Below are 16475 nucleotides of genomic sequence, written 5' to 3' on the forward strand. Positions count from 1 at the left end.
TGACAGTGAGATCTATTAATGAGTGGAACAGTCTCTCTGGGGAAATGGTTAAGAATGTCATCATTGGACACTATTAAAATTATTAGGTAAGGAACTCAGGAGACAGGGGACACTCTTGGAAAGTCCCATAAACGGGGTTGTGTCACGTGTTGTCTAGCACAGGCTTTTTTTATGAAGACGTTTGCATTTTTCTTATGCACTTATACAACTTTCCTCCTTTTCCAGTCTCTAAGTAGAGAATACCTGCTACTTTGATTTTTTTCATATCAAATAGTCTGTAATTTAATGTTTATTGAGCTCTAGGCACCATGCTGGGCACTTTAGCTCAGTCAGTGAATTTTAGGTCCTCATCCCATGTGGTTCCTGCAGGGCTTGGAGAGAGAGCAGAGGAATTTCTTGTATGTGCTGGGGGGCCAGGCTGACCTTGGGCCAGACCCCACCACCCTTCTCCCGCTGTTGGACTCTGAGCAAGGTGCTAGCTTCTCCGGGTAGCATTTCGCTCATCTGTAAAATGGGGATGGAGACAGCCTCTCTCAAATCTAGCTATTGTGAGGAAAGAAGAAGAAAATGTAGATTAAAATGGATTAGCTTAAGGCCAAGTATAGGAAGCCCTTTATCATGGAAGATATCACTTAAAAAAATCTACTGTTTCCCTTTTCCCACATTGTTATTTTCCATACGTCATTATCACTTACTTCTTATCGCCTATGAATCTCACAGGAGCTCAAATCCTCTTCAAAGCAGATTTCATTGGAGCTAAAAAGGCAAGAATCCTATGAAAAAGAAATTACTGTGGCTATGTAAGTGTGAGGGAGTAAATGTTTCATTAACAGAAAGGCCCCAATGTCTGTTATTACATGAAAATCTGCTTAATTTATAAGCAACAGTGATATCCTCAACGGGTTAGGTTAAATTGACCCTTAGAGAAATTTTAATTTCAGTGTTACTATTGTTACAATCTTGGGGGTCTCCCAAGATGTAAATGGCAGTAGAAAAATAGGGACCCAACTGAGAAACTCATCTAACAGGCAATTTCAGGGCAAACACACACACACACACACACACACACACACACACACACACACACATTCTGCTTTGTATAGCTTAGCACTAAAATGTATTTGAGTAATACCTAAGAACATGTCTATTTAATTTTAAGCAATGGGTTATGGGAATCATCAAAAATCAAACACAATAAAAAGGAACAATATTTATGGCATTTTAAAGCCCATCCCATTATTGGTTAGTGCTCCCCTCAATTGTTTAACTGCAATTGGTTCCACTCTCTCAGTGTGGATGATTTTTATACATCTGAGTTAAAAAATAATGCCGCTTGCAAGGGAAAAGTTAAAGACCAAGACAAGGCCTATTAGAATAACATTATACTTTTTTATTCCCTGCACTTACTTTGTCAATTACTAATTATTTCCCTTTTCCTATGCAACAAAATAGAAGCCATAAAATCTTTGATTTAATGAAAACTTCCTTACCAAATAGGTCCTCCAACTCTGCTGAAGGCGTATAGGTAATTTATCTACCTCAGTAGGCAATGACCTTTTGTGAGTCAGGAGTCATTTCTCACTCCTAATGAGATGGATCCAGATGCCATCCCACCCTCAGCGGGGCCTCCTCCTCCCTGCGTCCAAGAGAGGCTGCCGGGCTCTGAGCTCTGCCTCCCAACTTCTGCGCAGTGGCTGTAATTAGTCCCTGCACAGTGCACCTGCTGGGGAGGCGACCCCACTGCTCAGTGCTCCCTGGCCCCTGTGCTAAGGTGACTGAACATTCAACGTTCTTCTCTAAATGGTCCCGACGAAAAAGGGGTGAGGAGTGGTAGAGGCCAAGATAAGTCTCATTAATGTCTGGGAAGTAGAAATACTTGCTGGCACTTCCATAGAGGCCTCTCTGCCTCCTCTTCCCAAACCACAGTTATGGAGAAATTAACCAGGCGCTTGGAATACCATCTCGGTGGGCTCAGTGTTTGAGCAGCACAGGCAGTACGCACTGGGAGCCACACTGCAGTCCTGTGGTCTCCAGGCAGCTTTGACTGAGGAGACTTTAGTGTGCATATTTATTTGTAAACTGTATACATGTATAACTGACTAGATATTATATACATGTATCACTATTTATAATGTCTATAATTATAACACATACGGGTCACTAATTCTATACATGGATTACTGTACACATACATGTATTGCTGTCCTGTACCAATATATTAAGTGTATTAATAAATACATATAAAAATAGAACTTTGAGAAGCATGAGATAAAAAATAAAGATGACTGTAAGTTTTAACATTCCCCCTGTTCACTTCTGGATCTTCTTGTCAATCCCTCTGCTTTCTGAAGGTCCAGAGAGAGAGAGAGAGAGAGAGAGAGAGAGAGAGTGACATACACTTGTTTGGTCCCAAGTAGATCCCGTAAGGCCGTAAGTGGCAGAGCTGGGGTTGGGGCCACGCAGCCCCCGCATGTCACACCCGCTCCCACCCGTGTGCGGAGAAGGGTGGGATCAGTGACTGAAAGACCAGGGTGTCCTCCAGCCACCGCACCGCATCACGCTGCGCTGGTCCTCAGAGTGGCCACTGCTGGGAGACTGAAAATAGCTCTGGAATTCCTTCCCAAATGTTGGACGAATGTATCTTGCAAGTAGGAGGGCGGCGGTGGAAGATTCGGAAGCACAGGTGTGGGCGGCGCAGCCGGTGGCTCCGCACCGCCCAGGGGGACTTGCACGGGGGAGGACTGGTCCTTTCTCGCTGAAAGGTCAGACAGAAGTTAGAGGTGGTCTTTCGTTGCTGCCTCCCCCAGAGGAACATCGCACCTGGATGTAAAAGACGCGAACCTCGCAAATGTAGCAGCGGGCAGAGCGTGTGGATGGGTAGGGAGAAGCGTCAGGCTGAACGTCTCCACGCCTGACTTCGGCGGCTTCTTGCTGGCCGAAGAAATAGTGGGAAATAACCGGCAACCCAAACTGCGTGATAAATACAAACTTTGAAACGTTTATCCCAGTGCTTTTTAATTAATACGCACATCCATATAATTAAATGAGGCTACCTTTAAATCATTTTGAATTCACGAAGTTGAATGAAATAGACACAACACACTAATTTCACAAATGAAACTACATTTTTTTTTTTCCGTTGGGGGCAGGGGAAAAAGACCTAATTCCTTCAAATAGGATATTTCTTCATAGGACCTAGACATTCCTATTTAAGTTCAAATTAAAAAGAGAGTCATAGGCAGAGATAATGTGGTTTTTTGAAAACAATTTACCCAAAAAAAGAGGACCAGGATTCCTTGATGACTTTCTGCATTTGAAATAGGTAAGCTACCAAGAATACCAAACACTTGAATCTACATTTTAGGGAAATAATTTCAAGAATAAAATAAGATGGAAAATCCCTGACCAATACGGTTTCTTTCTAGGTCAATGATTCTGCTTTATTCACATGTCTGGGTGAGGCTGGAGACTGCGACCTGCCAAGGGAAGCCACTGGATTTGACACATTTCAGTGTCAGCTGTGGGATTTTGCCTTAAATCTGTCAGGATAGCCCGGTGGCCACTTCTGCAAAAACCCTTGGGGACAAAATTTATTGTTATACCTCAATAGCTTTTTGTTCACCTCCAAAATAGGGGTCCCGGGTCATGCTAACAATTGTGGAGACACAAAATGCTCTCTCTAGATTTTATTAAAACAGATCTCTTAATAATTAATCAAATGTGAAAATTATTTTCCATCACTCTGACACTAAGGCTAAAGCATTGGGGTTTTTTTTCTTTCTTTCTTTCTTTTCTTCTCAGCCTGTTTCTTTTCCTTTTAAATTGCCCTCTGCGGATTCCCTCAGCTACAAAGCGAGTGAGGAGAGTAGAGAAAGCCCGATTTATGACTTGGCTTTTTAAACCATAATTACCCCTCTGGGCTTCTACTGGAGAAGGGTTGGGGGATTTTGTAGGTTGTCAGATAAACACGTGAGAAAATCTGTCTTCAGATCCCCCAGATCCATAGAGGGGCCATGATACCGCAGATAGGAACAGTTCCATGGAAGCCCATTCCGTGCTGTGCCACGGCATGGCGCCTCCCGCAGGAGATGGCACCACTGGAACACAAAGACAGGGCTCCTTCTCTCAGAGTTTCTGTGTCTTGAGGAGAAAATAGCTTAGTAAGAATGACTCTGCTCACTTCCAACTGGGGTAAGAAGGGAACATTGCAGAGCTGAGGTATCAGCCCTGAGTTCCATCTGCAGGAAGTAGAGTTGGCACTATTTTCAGCCTCCAGCAAGACCACATTAGAAGATGGGTGGCGTTTTAGGGAGTCAAGGCCCACGTCACTGACAGATTAATACCAGATAAGGGACACTGCTAGGGAAATGCACAGCAAGCAGTTCCTCTGACCTTTCCTTACTAAAAGGTCAGAAAGAAATTAGAGGTGGTCTTTCACAGCTGCCTTCCTCAAGGAACAGTCTATCTGCATGTCTAAGATGTGAACCTTGCGAATGTAGAACTGGATAGCCTGGGGGGGATGTGCAGTTGGGCTTATATCAGGAGAGGGGCCTCTGAGGAGTGTGTGGGGAGGAGCACGCATGGGTAGGGGCACAGCTGAAGCTACCGAATGGGGTGATGCAAAAGCCAAGTGGGCATCGGGAGCGGTTTGGAAATGCACGGAAGAGCAATGCCTGCTGGCAGCAGCATCAATATTCTCCCTCTGAGCACTAATTACATTATTAAGCAAACAGACCAACACAGGGTCTGAGGGACGGAAACATGTATTTAGGATCCAGTCACTCTCCACTTGGCTGTAAATAATCATGTCCAATGCACAGTTCTTTCCAACCAAAGTGCACTGTTGGGCCCTTTCCTTAACTTCTCTTCAATTTCCTAAGCTTAAGAAACGAAGTATTGTTTTCCATGCAAGCCACTCTCGAAGAAGTCACATCCTCTTCATTCAGTGCTTCCCAGCTCTAATAGATATTTATTTCTGAGAGTGGGGGCCAGAGTAGCCAACATCTTTCCAGAGGAAATGCAGGATTCAGGAGGTACAGGAGATAGGTTCCAGGAGTGGCAACTTGCATTTTCTTGGCTGGGAACAGCACACACTTGCTAATTAGACTTTTGCAATACATAAGAACCCAAATCTCCTAAATCTCCTAGCTAAGTCCAGTCTGAAGAGGTGGGTATAAACACAGGATTGGAAGAAACCAGGAACAACATGGAAAGGATTTGTATGCAATGGGAATAAATCTGTTTAAAAAAAAAAAAAGTCTAAGAGGAGCTTGCAGAAGGAAATCTGTGGCAGGCTGAGCCAGCCGGGTGAATGGCAGAGAGAATAGAGGCTATTTGAATACTGATGTGGCCCTCACTTTCTTCCATTTCCATTAATGACATGCTCATCAAGGGCAAACAATGGGACCGGCTGCCGGCGCCTGTCACAGTGTGTGGGTGCTGGGATGCCAGGCTGTCATCCCCGGGCTGCATTTAGAGACCTGCACGCTAATAAGAAGTGCTCTGTGCCGTCAATGCAGACAGGTGCTTCCGCGGCTGGGACATGCTCCATTCCCTTCCCCCTGAAACCCTCCTCTCCCAGCCCCCCTGACAGACACCATGAAATGCACAAATTAACAGCCCCATCATGTTGGGCTGCTGCTGCCTGCGGTGAAAGCAGAAAATCAAGTTGTCACCCAGGGTGCAGTGATAAAGCCACAGCCTCATTTCTCTGTTGGTGCCCTATAATAGCAAATGCCAGACAGCTGGATGGATGGGAGGCTTTAGATTAAGGCCCTGATGCACTCTGGCCAGAGAATTAGCAGTTGCTGTTTCCATGTGGATATTCTGTTCAAAACAAACATCTGGAGAGAGCAAAGTTTCCTAGAGCAGAAATGCCCTTTGCTTCTTCTAGAATTGAAGACAATAGCCAAAAGAGAGTGGTGTTTACTTTCAAAAGGACCCATAAGATTCCAACTCTAAATTTGCTTAGAACTTTATCAAGGACATAGAGCTATGTGAAGGTTAACAAGTTAGCAAAGAGTCTAGTGCCAAAGCCAATCTTGTTGATGCAGAGAACAGTTCCTGGGTCCCCAGGGCGTCAAGCTACTTATGCCCCATCCAGCAGGCCCTCCTCCACCTCCTGATCCAAAGCATTCTTTCTAGGGTGAATGTTTAGAACTCCAGGAGTAGTCTGCTTCCCTCCCACGCTAGGCCTTTCCATTCTGCACTATACATCCACTTGGATTTGAAGCTACTTCTCATGAAATAATAGATCCCAACAGCCCTGCCCTCCCGGCACCAGAGCCAGTTGGCTCTAAGCCTCTGGTGACCTGACCCAGCCTGGGTAACACTTGCCCTGGCCAAGTGTGCAGAAGGGAAGAAATGGAGGGCCTGAGCCCTTCAGACTCCAAGGAGTTTAATGACATAATGGCCTGAGAACTTCAACATAAAACAGGAAGAGCAACTAACGAAACTTACAACATAAAACCCCCCTCCTGTCATTTTTATAGTAACAGTAAAACACTTTATTGAATTTATGAGCTACATAATGACTATGAAGAATGTAACTTGAATTAGAACCAACTCGGAAGTATAATATCAACTATAAACCCTTCTCTATTACCCCATCCCTTTAGCTTTTTCTGTCCTCTTCTTTTAACCAAGGGACATTGCCTTTCTCAGACTTACGCCTGAGACAGAGTTCGCAACTTGCTAATAAATCTTGACTCTTCCTCCAAAGCTCCACAGCCGACAAACCTCCCTCCTGGGGTAAGACGCTCTCTGGGGGTGACCATTCCTTTTCAAAGCCTCAGACCCATTAAAATGCATTTTAGAAAAGAAACCAGTTAGTCTTTTCTTTGCATAAAAGCCTGTCAAATCGAGAGGATCTCTGGGGATATACATCAGGTATTTCATTATATGTGACTCTATATTGTAATAGCCTTTCCAAAATAGAAACTATAACCCCCTTGGAAGTTTATGAAAATCGTCCTCGGCCAAGGATGCAGCACGCGAGCAGGGGATGGTGGTCAAGTTTCTAACGACCGGACGTGGGGGAAACGTAGATCACTCAGCTAAGCAGCATGCTAGACTCTGTTTTCTGTTTCCATTTCACTCCTTAAGTCTTTCTGCTCCCCAAGGATTTTTCTGAAGGGGTAATAAAATAAAATGGGTGAAACAAAGCCGTAAGCCAGTTAAGTCTGAAAGACATGTCATCTCATCTAAAAGGAAGAAACGGACCATTTCCATGCCTAAGGCTGACAGCAACGCCTGAGCTGGCAATAGTGCTATTCCATTTGATTTATAGAATAATGGGGTGACAAATGATGACAAAAATAAACTTTTACTGCACTGAACTGCTCCTTTATTTATGAAATTTGGCCAAGTAGTGAAATCTTTTATCTGCAAGTTGTAACATGGAGAGGGAACGAGCGATTATGGTGTGGTAATAGTAACCCGGCGATGGAGGCTGAGTCAGTTGGAAATGGATTGAGGTAAAATAACTACCGCACCATGATAAATGTGAACAGCGCTTTGCTGACAGATGATCTAACAGGTGTTCATAACAACTATATAAGAGGATTTATTTATGACCAGCCACAGCCGCGGCACTGTAAATCAACTCCAGCAGCTGCACACCGTTGAAACCGAGTCCCCAATGGGGGAGCGGTGCAAGCGCCCGAAGAACACAATTCACTCCAGAATCTTAATCATCAAATAACATTTTTTTAGGTAATTACACCACAGCACAGAAATCATAATTACTTTCAATTAGAAAACTGAGCTGTCCATAACTTTGTTTACAAAATATTTTTGTTGAGGTCCTTTGGTTTTGATGAGGCCCGAGCAAAATGAAGACCTGGGGGTCAAGGCAAGGGTGCCCTTGAGTGCTGAGCATTTCTCTGTGATGCCAGCAAGAGGCCTCTCGCGCTGGCTCCATTTGCTAAGGCTCAGAAATCAAACCTCAGGTTGTGAGGATGCTTGGTTTCCCCCAGAACTTGTATGGCACCTCCCCTTGTCAGCACATCTGAGCTTCCACTTTACCCTCGGTTGCTGCTCCTAATTTTATACACGGTTTATTGATAAAGTGAAATAAGCATAAAAAAATGAACTCACTAGAAATGGGCTTTAAATTTAGGCTGAGGGGCCTACCTTCATACGATCTTTTTTAACCACTTTGCAGAGGCAGAATTTAACCTTTTTCTTTTTGTAGGTCATGGTCTTAAGTCCTTATGGTTATCCATGGAGATGGTTGACTCTGTCATAAAACAAGACTCCTCATTCATCCTATCGCTCACAAAAAGAGAAAAATGTTCTTACATGGGGTGAGAAGATGCTTTTCTAGGAAGGAAAATCACCATCTTGGTTGGGTACAGTTTGAGAAAGCTAATCTCCTCTACCTCCCTCCACCACTAGATTCTGGTACTTTCTCCCTGGTAAGCTTCCCCTCTCCCTCCATCGCAGACAGTTAATGATCAGGGTGAAGGTGAGGTTTCCTTGTTTTCTCCAAGTGCCCATATAGCATCTGCAGTCTCCAGGGCCTGACACAACTGAGCATACTGGCAGAATTATCTACTGGTTAGGTTCTCTAAACATCTCTAGATCTCAGGATAAAGACTTTTCTAGATTTAAATCTGGATCTTGGCTGGGTGCAGTGGCTGATACTTGTAATCCTAGCACTCTGAGAGGCTAAGGAGGGAGGATCGCTTGAGCCCAGGAGTTCGAGGTCAGACTGAGTAAGAGCAAGACCTCTTCTCGACAAAAAGTAGAAAAATTAGTTGGGCATGGTGATGTGTACCTGTAGTCCCAGCTACTCAGGGGGCTGAGGCAGGGGGACCACTTGAGCCCAAGAGTTTGAGGTTGCTGTGAGCTATGATGACACTACTGTACTCTAGCCCAGGCAACTGAGTGAGACTCTCCAAAAATAAATAAATCCATGAATAAATAAAATAAATCTGGATCTTTGTTGTCTCTGGCCCTCAAGGTTGTAGATGAGAAACCAATGTCTTTGTCATCGAAGAACCTAAAGACATGTTCCTCTCATCTTAATCTACTCTAGAAAAATAAAAGGTTTGCGTCAGTTGTCATATTTGAGTTCTGAGGGCTTGGGGGTCTTCGGTGTACATATTTACTGAATTAGCTAGGAATTATATGCAGAAGAGACTGTACATAAAACTGACTCCAGAGAAAGACAAACATGAGGGGACATTAGAAATTTTAGTATGACTTCAACTCACAATCACTTACCTAGTAAATAGGTAACAATGAAGTTTAATATTCTTTAGCCACTTTGACTGTAAGTCTGAAAAGACTCATTTTAGAACCTGCAATGACACCGGAAATAACTAAAACCCCCAAGGAAATATCTAAAACTGGCCTACAAGCAGGTGAGTAAAACCAACGAGTTCCTGATTTTCTCCCGATCTCTTCATCAATGGGTCCCAATCTTTCCTTTCCTGCCTCTACACTGTTCACAAGTGCAGCATGTTCCCATCCATAACATCTCAACCATTCGCTCCTCCTCCAAACCACCGCAGGCCATTGAAGTGGAGGTGTGGGAAGGGCCTTGGGAGAGAGAGACTGTATGAGAGGAAAGAGGAGAAGGAAAGGCAAGGAGGGGAAGTGGACACAGCACGTTCTGGTGCGTGGCTAATGTTGTTTTCTGTACAAAGGTATTTTAAAAACATTTTCAAGAGAAAGCCTCAGCTGAGAACAATATGTTCTCCCTTCTCCCATGCCTAGAAACTCCTTTTCTTCTAAATGCCACCCCATGTTTAAGACCTAGCTAGCCTCACTGCCTCATTTGAACCTTCCCAAACCCCTCTAGCCCACTGGTCACTTTTTCCCCTAAACCCAATGGCACTTACTGGTGCTATTTGACAAACTCAGCCACGCCATTGCCTCATGTTTCTCGCACACCATCTCGGCTTTCAAACAGCTATGTTCCAAGTGTATTGGCCAAGTGATCATATGGAATCTAAAACATTTTCCTTCAGAAAACAATTACACATGGTGGTTAGCTTCTCAGGTCAGATCATAAAATTCTGCTTACTCCATAATACCGTTGAAAAGTAGCTGAAAAGAAAAAATAATGTTACCAAAACAGGAAGAGACGAAGGCATTCATTCAGCATGTTGAATGCTGTGTGGTGGGCAGTCATATAAAGAAAGACCATGGAGACTCCAGGAAGATTCAGACAAGAATCTTCTGGTCCAGCCAAGGCTGTATTTTTCTATTAAACACAATTGCCATTCATCTAAGACCATTACGAACACTTGACTTTTGTGCTGTTGTTCCCCGCAAAATCTCAGGAAGAGAGTGAAAGTGATCGTGAGAAATTTTCCTAAGGCAAATAGGTCAAGTTGGAAGGCAGAAGGAAAGAAGGAAGAGGATTTAAAAAGATAAGAACAGTCAGAAAGTAAGTCTTTCAATGAACTGACCTCCAATTGATGGAAGAAAAAAGTGTGTACCCCATGGCTGGCCAGGCTGGTCTGGTCCCCTGTGTAAGGAGGCCATAGAAGTGAGGAGATGGGTTCACCTGCTCAGATAAAGCTGCTCAACGTGGCACCCCAAGGCAGTGGGGGCCGGGGGCGGGGAGGAGGTCAGCCCGTATTAGCATGTAAGCAGAAATGTGTTTGCAAACCAGGGCTCCCTGACTTAGGCAAGTCCACATTGCCATTTCTTTGCTTATTGCCAATTAGATTGTAGGTTTCCTGGGTGTGTGTATGGCATGATTTATATGTAACCATACCCCTGACAGGCTTACTGTAGTTCTTCACATTCACAATGGATACAGTCTTTCAACAGAGAGGGAAGAGTGAGGCTCTGTTAATTTTGTGTTACAACATAGGGCTCTTTTTCTCCCTCTCATTATGTGAAAAGAGGATTTTTTTTCTTCTTTTAAAGAAAGTTCCCTATGAGGTCAGAGAGATTACAGAGAGGGATAAAAGAAGGCGAAAGATCTTAGGTTTTTCTTAACTGGTCCAACTTTTCTTTTTTGAAATCCCCCTTTGTATTATTCATCATTCTGGATTCTTATCTCCTAATAAAACATATAAATTCTTAGCAATAGAAACACAGGTTGTAAGGGCAAACTTTTTGTAAGCTATTAGATTCATATATTTGCAAATAGTTATTGGGAAGGGCAAGTATATAGTATTTTAATTTGATAAGTGTATTGTTACAGTCTCCATGAAAAAAAACTATCCTTTTCTTATGATAAATAACGCAAATGTATTTTGATATCAAAAATGTGGCTCAGTCTGAAATATACTGTGAGAGTCATTCTTCAAGATTGGTATACATAAAATGTCCCATTAAGTGAACATTAAAATGAAAAAATATAGCTAGAATTAAGAATTCAACATTGACTAACTCGACTCAATGGAACAATTTAAAGATAATCATGGATTATGATAAAGTTAAAGGAAATACGAGGCAAGGAACTCTGAATCACTGTACCAAAAAAGAAAAAAGAAAAAACCCCCCAAACCTTAAACTTGGGTCTTTGGTCGTTTTTCTGATTCATGCAAAAAAATATTTTAATGATATTAAGCTACTGATGTTAAAATGGTTTCAACTGGTAGTTCACACTACAATTGATACATATTATTCACTGGTTCATACTACATTAAATTATTATTTAATATAGATTTTTAAATCCTATTCACTGGTTCATACTACATTACATTATTATTTAATATAGATTTTTAAATCCAAAAGTCAGTAGCCAAAAATAACTTATTCAAAAGTAAAGTCTTACTGAAATTTCTTTAGTTTAAAAAAAATGCAAATGTGGGGCCTATTTTTAAAGATGAGTGCCCTAATTTAAGGAAAATAAAAACCTTTGTCAATCACAACATGTACTTTTCCCTTGGCCTGATGATAATGTTTTGTTTTTTTTTTTTTTCCAGAAAACAGGTATGTAGCCTGTCAAAATCTGTATACTATTTCAAAAAGTTATTGACTTAAAATCCAAAGTTATGAAGCCCCGAGAAATAGGGTTAATTAACGGAAACGGCAATTGCACAGGTGCTCCTGGGTGTATCAGCCCAGCATCTCAGGCTCCGGAGGGAAGTGGCCTGTGTGGCCTCCACAGCGATACTTCTCTTCCCTCAGATTCACTGCTGTGTTTCAGGAGCAGAAAAATTTAACAATTTTGTTTATTCTCGCCACCTCACAAGCCTGAAAATTTAAATAATTTGTCCAGTCTGTTTTGTTTTTCTCAGTATGTATGTCCCAAGAGTGTCTCATTCTTTTCTTTCTACTCTTTGTATATATTCTATAATGTTTCAATGTATACTTTTTTCCCTTTTACTTTTTAAAAATCATTATTTATGTGGCTCTATACAAAGGGAACAGACTAGCTTATAGGATCCTAAAGCCCATTACCTTGTATCAGAAAGGAAATAAAATTTCAACTAGTTTTAAAAAGGTATAAAAGTGTTAGAAAAGTTTTCTGATTATAGAACAATCTTAAGAAAACCAGTAACTTGCCTAAGTTAGCAAAGAAAATAAACACTCTAGGGAAAAATGCTAATATGTTGATCATATAGCTATTTTTTAAATTTTCTACAAGTAAATTTATATTTATTTCTATTAAAGTTAGGCACCAAGATTTGTAAAGGAAAAATGAGATTCAAAGAATTTATTTGGCAGGTATAATAGGCCTTATAATCTGATCTCTACTAATAGATAAAAATTGCACAGAAAGAGGTTTTATTTTGCAACATGAAGATTTTTGTTTTTGTTATTAAACATTTTTTTTCTTTGGAGTTAACTACTCTATAACACAATTTGGTTCAAAAGTGGTTTTTCTTTTACTAACTAAACCCCAGTGCTTCTCTGTGTAATATAACACTCAAACTATTTAGTTTAGAATAAAGAAACATTAGCATATAAACTTTAGGATTATAAATATTTTCTCATTAAAAATGCAAAGACAAATGCTATTCATACGGTAGTTTATTTATCTTATTATTCCGAGATAATTTCATGATGACAGTGGTCAATTACCAATTATAAGACCAGGAAATTCAAAGAATTTGCAGAGACCATGTTTTTGCATTTATTCTCAAAAGTATGCTATCGCATTTTCACATACCAAGCTGAGAGGCCATTTAGACTATTTCCTTGCTAATTTTTGCTTATTGCTGAAGGGAAGATGATTTCCAATGAACTTTAAATATTCGACGACTCATGTCCATCGTTGCTGAAAGAGAGAAGGAAGACAAGGAGGCCAAAAGAAGTAGCAGGACAGAGAAAATGCCACATGGATTCGAGAGTTGAAATAACTGACAGTAAAATATATGTTCTTTGGTTAGCAAAGCGAAAAGGGGGAAAGTATTGCATACATGATAGATACACACTAGCATTCTAAAGCAGGAGACAAGAATGTCAAGAGTGTATTCTTCCCCCACTGCCAGATGGAAGGGCTATTATTATAAATGAAAGGCAGCAGTAGTGGATGCCAGGCACTTTTGTTATGTGCCAGATCCTGAAGTCCAGATGCAAGCAGGTTACTCCTGGGACAGGACAGGCTTCAGTTCCCGCAGCAGAACGGAACCAATCACAGTTTTCTCAGTGTTTATGATAAGCTGGGCTGTAGAGCCTTCCTTCAGTTCCACTGTGACTAGCATCAATGACCCACTGTGCACAGTTTTAGCTGCAAACCTGGAAGAAAAAAACGAGAGAGACCTTTTATCATGAGAGGGGGGAGAAAAAAGAGGAGACAGCATAAATTCAAATAGATTTAAAATAACTCTTTTTTCTCAAATGAAATAATTTACTATAGGTTCCCTACTGCCAAAAACCCAAAGCCAAGCATTCTTTTGAAAAATCAATAAACTGCCCAGCCCATGCTTACCACAAGCAGGTGATTTTAGTGCATCTTTAAAACAAAATGGGAAAAGGAAGTCTATTTTATTTATTAGTTTGAACAATAGATGCATGTGAATAATTCTCCATTATGACATATTTGAGAATCATTCACTCATTTAATATTTAACATTTCACCATGCACAAGGCCATTTAAAATAAGCCATCATATTTTTATCTTTAAAACATGTTAAGAAAAGGTACCTTTCTCAAAGAGCTTGAAATTTTAATTCCTCATATCTGAAAATGATTATGCAAGAAGTTAGATAATTTTATGTACATTATAAAATTCTTACTAAGTTTCAATGAATTTGCTCATGTAAAAATATTCAAATTCATTCTCTAATGTTAATGATGACATGAAACAAAATCACGTGACAGCTAAGTGCACCCTCACACCTCCCCCCTTTTTTTTTTAAATGTTTAGAATATTAGATCCTTTTTTCTTTAGAATATAATAGAGGAAACTTGAGGTCTAATAATGCTCTATAACTAAATTCCAAGACATGAAGAACCTACTAATTACATGGAATTAAAAGCAAAACTAGCCTTTTAAGCACTGCAATTGACTGAAAAGCCGTTGGAGGCACAATGAACTTCTGTCAATCCTGCTAATTCATTCTGCATGCACAGTTGAGCCCAAGAGATGTGAAGGAAGAGGACGGGAACGTCCCAAGTCTCCATTTTCCACATGGAGCATGTTCCACACATTTTTGGGGGGAGGGGGTTTGATTGCAGGGATGACTGGAGAAAAACAAAGTTGCTGCACATGAGCTTTTGAAAACACTAACAAGTGTAGAGCAGGTCTGCGACCTGCTGTGACCCCACTTTGCAGGGCCAATCCCCTTTCCCCTTTCTGTATGACACGTGTCTGAATCTGAGCCATCTGCCTCAATTTGCGCAACATCTTCAGCCACAATGGCACCCAGTTAGCCCTGACAACAGCTCACAATACATAAAAATAAAACTGCCGTGCTGACAGCACGCTGCGGACTATTCAAGAGCAAACCAACTGGTCAGTGTCTCATGTCTGACAATTAGCATGGGCCTTGCACAGAGCCCACGGTGTCCTCAGGGATCTGTTTAATTACCATCAACATAAAAGAGGGAGTTTATCAGGAGACACTCAGAAAAACTTCACTCCCAACTTAATTAAAATATTAGCCACTTAAGCAGGAAGCAGATTCTCTTTAAATGAAAAGTAATTTCTTTTTTGAGTTTTTAAAAAATGACATCAAGATCTCATAACACATTAGACGTATTTTTCTGAAACCAAACAAGCCATTTTTGGCCTAAATAAAATCATGAAAATCGGTTTCCCAACAATAATTAGAATAATGCATCAAAAGCAAAACAAATATGCTAATTTTACCAAATTGAAAATATTACCAACACTTTGAATTTGTGTTTTAAAATGTTAGCTAATGGGTTGTTGACAAAATATGTTCGAAACCTCCCTAGTCATTTATTTGTGTACTCTCTACAAACAAGCTGGAAACTTGCAAGGAATCTGATAGAGCAATTTTCCTACTGAGAGAAGCAATTATAGGTAGCCAGTTTAGGAATATAAATCATACAAATGTTTTTAAAGAGGTTTTTATAAACCTCTTAACATACACATCCATCTGCTTTTTAGATGTGCACACAAGAGATTAGGAACTGGGTACCTCAGTTTCATCTTTGAGAGAACACAAAGATCACCAGCCCCCAAGTGCATTCTCTCTTTCTATAGCTCCTTACAGGTTTATGCATTCCTTTTGTCTAAATTTTTAAGACCCTTCTCTTCATAGGAGAATGCTGTTTCTATATTTCTGTTAAACCATGTCCCCAAAAAATATGAGGTGGCTCTATTTCCCCGTTCATTTATGCAACTTTTCCCACAAATTTGGGCATCATGTCTATAATTCACTCAACAAATATTTCAACAGAGTTCCCTATTTCTGACAGGGTTATAATTATGTAAACAATAGTCTTATTAGTTAGTCCCTTTATTTACTTAACACTTGTGCCTTGGGACCATAGAGAAGGAGATTATGTCTGAATAGGAACACAAAAGCACTGTTGTTTGAATTTCAGTGTTGCACAGCCCCAAGGTACATTTTATCTCTTGTCTATTAAAAAAAACTTAGAGTCAATGTTACAATTAATACAAACTTGGCAGAGACAAATGCCAATTTTGGTGTCAGTATGTTTACAGAGATTAAAATTAGTATCCTGTACATGTATTTGAAATCCTATTACCACAAAATTCTCAGTACCATAAAGAATAGGGGCATGAAAGAAAAGAGCCATTTGCTTACACCGCAGTGGAAACATGCTAAGCAAAATCATCCTAGCAACAAAATCTGTTAGCTGGTGTAAAAGCTACTGCCTTTATTAACTAGGTCTCTATGTTCTAGTGGCCACAAATGGCAGAAGCAATGTTTTAAAGCAGAAGACTAGAAGATCAGATGTTCTGACATTCTCATTTCACAGTTCAGAAAGGATATATTTAATTGGAACACAGCATGATCACAATTTGGTTTGTTTTGGCCCATGGAAGGCAAAAACCATCCCCCAAAATTTATTAGTCATTTAACTCCTGAACAAGCTATGTTCTAACATACATTTAAAAGATA

The 16475-nt window shown here is 40.7% G+C and overlaps 1 protein-coding gene across 2 annotated transcripts in view; it reads right to left on the reverse strand.

Moving 5' to 3' along the window:
* Positions 1 to 12931: 12931 nt before the first annotated feature.
* AP3B1 (adaptor related protein complex 3 subunit beta 1) overlaps positions 12932 to 16475 on the reverse strand; it is a 225752-nt gene continuing 222208 nt past the window's right edge. The window contains exons 27-28 of one of the 2 annotated variants that reach the window (XM_045566382.1): positions 14062 to 14097; positions 13571 to 13653 (exon numbers count right to left, since the gene is read on the reverse strand). In XM_045566382.1, coding sequence (XP_045422338.1) covers positions 14067 to 14097 — 31 coding nt within the window. In that variant the 3' untranslated portion in view covers positions 13571 to 13653; positions 14062 to 14066. Of the gene's footprint in view, positions 13654 to 14061; positions 14098 to 16475 lie in introns of both variants that reach the window. The other variant, XM_045566381.1, reaches the window with a different exon arrangement.

The sequence above is a fragment of the Lemur catta genome, chromosome 12, assembly GCF_020740605.2.
Source record: "Lemur catta isolate mLemCat1 chromosome 12, mLemCat1.pri, whole genome shotgun sequence".
NCBI lineage: Eukaryota > Metazoa > Chordata > Mammalia > Primates > Lemuridae > Lemur > Lemur catta.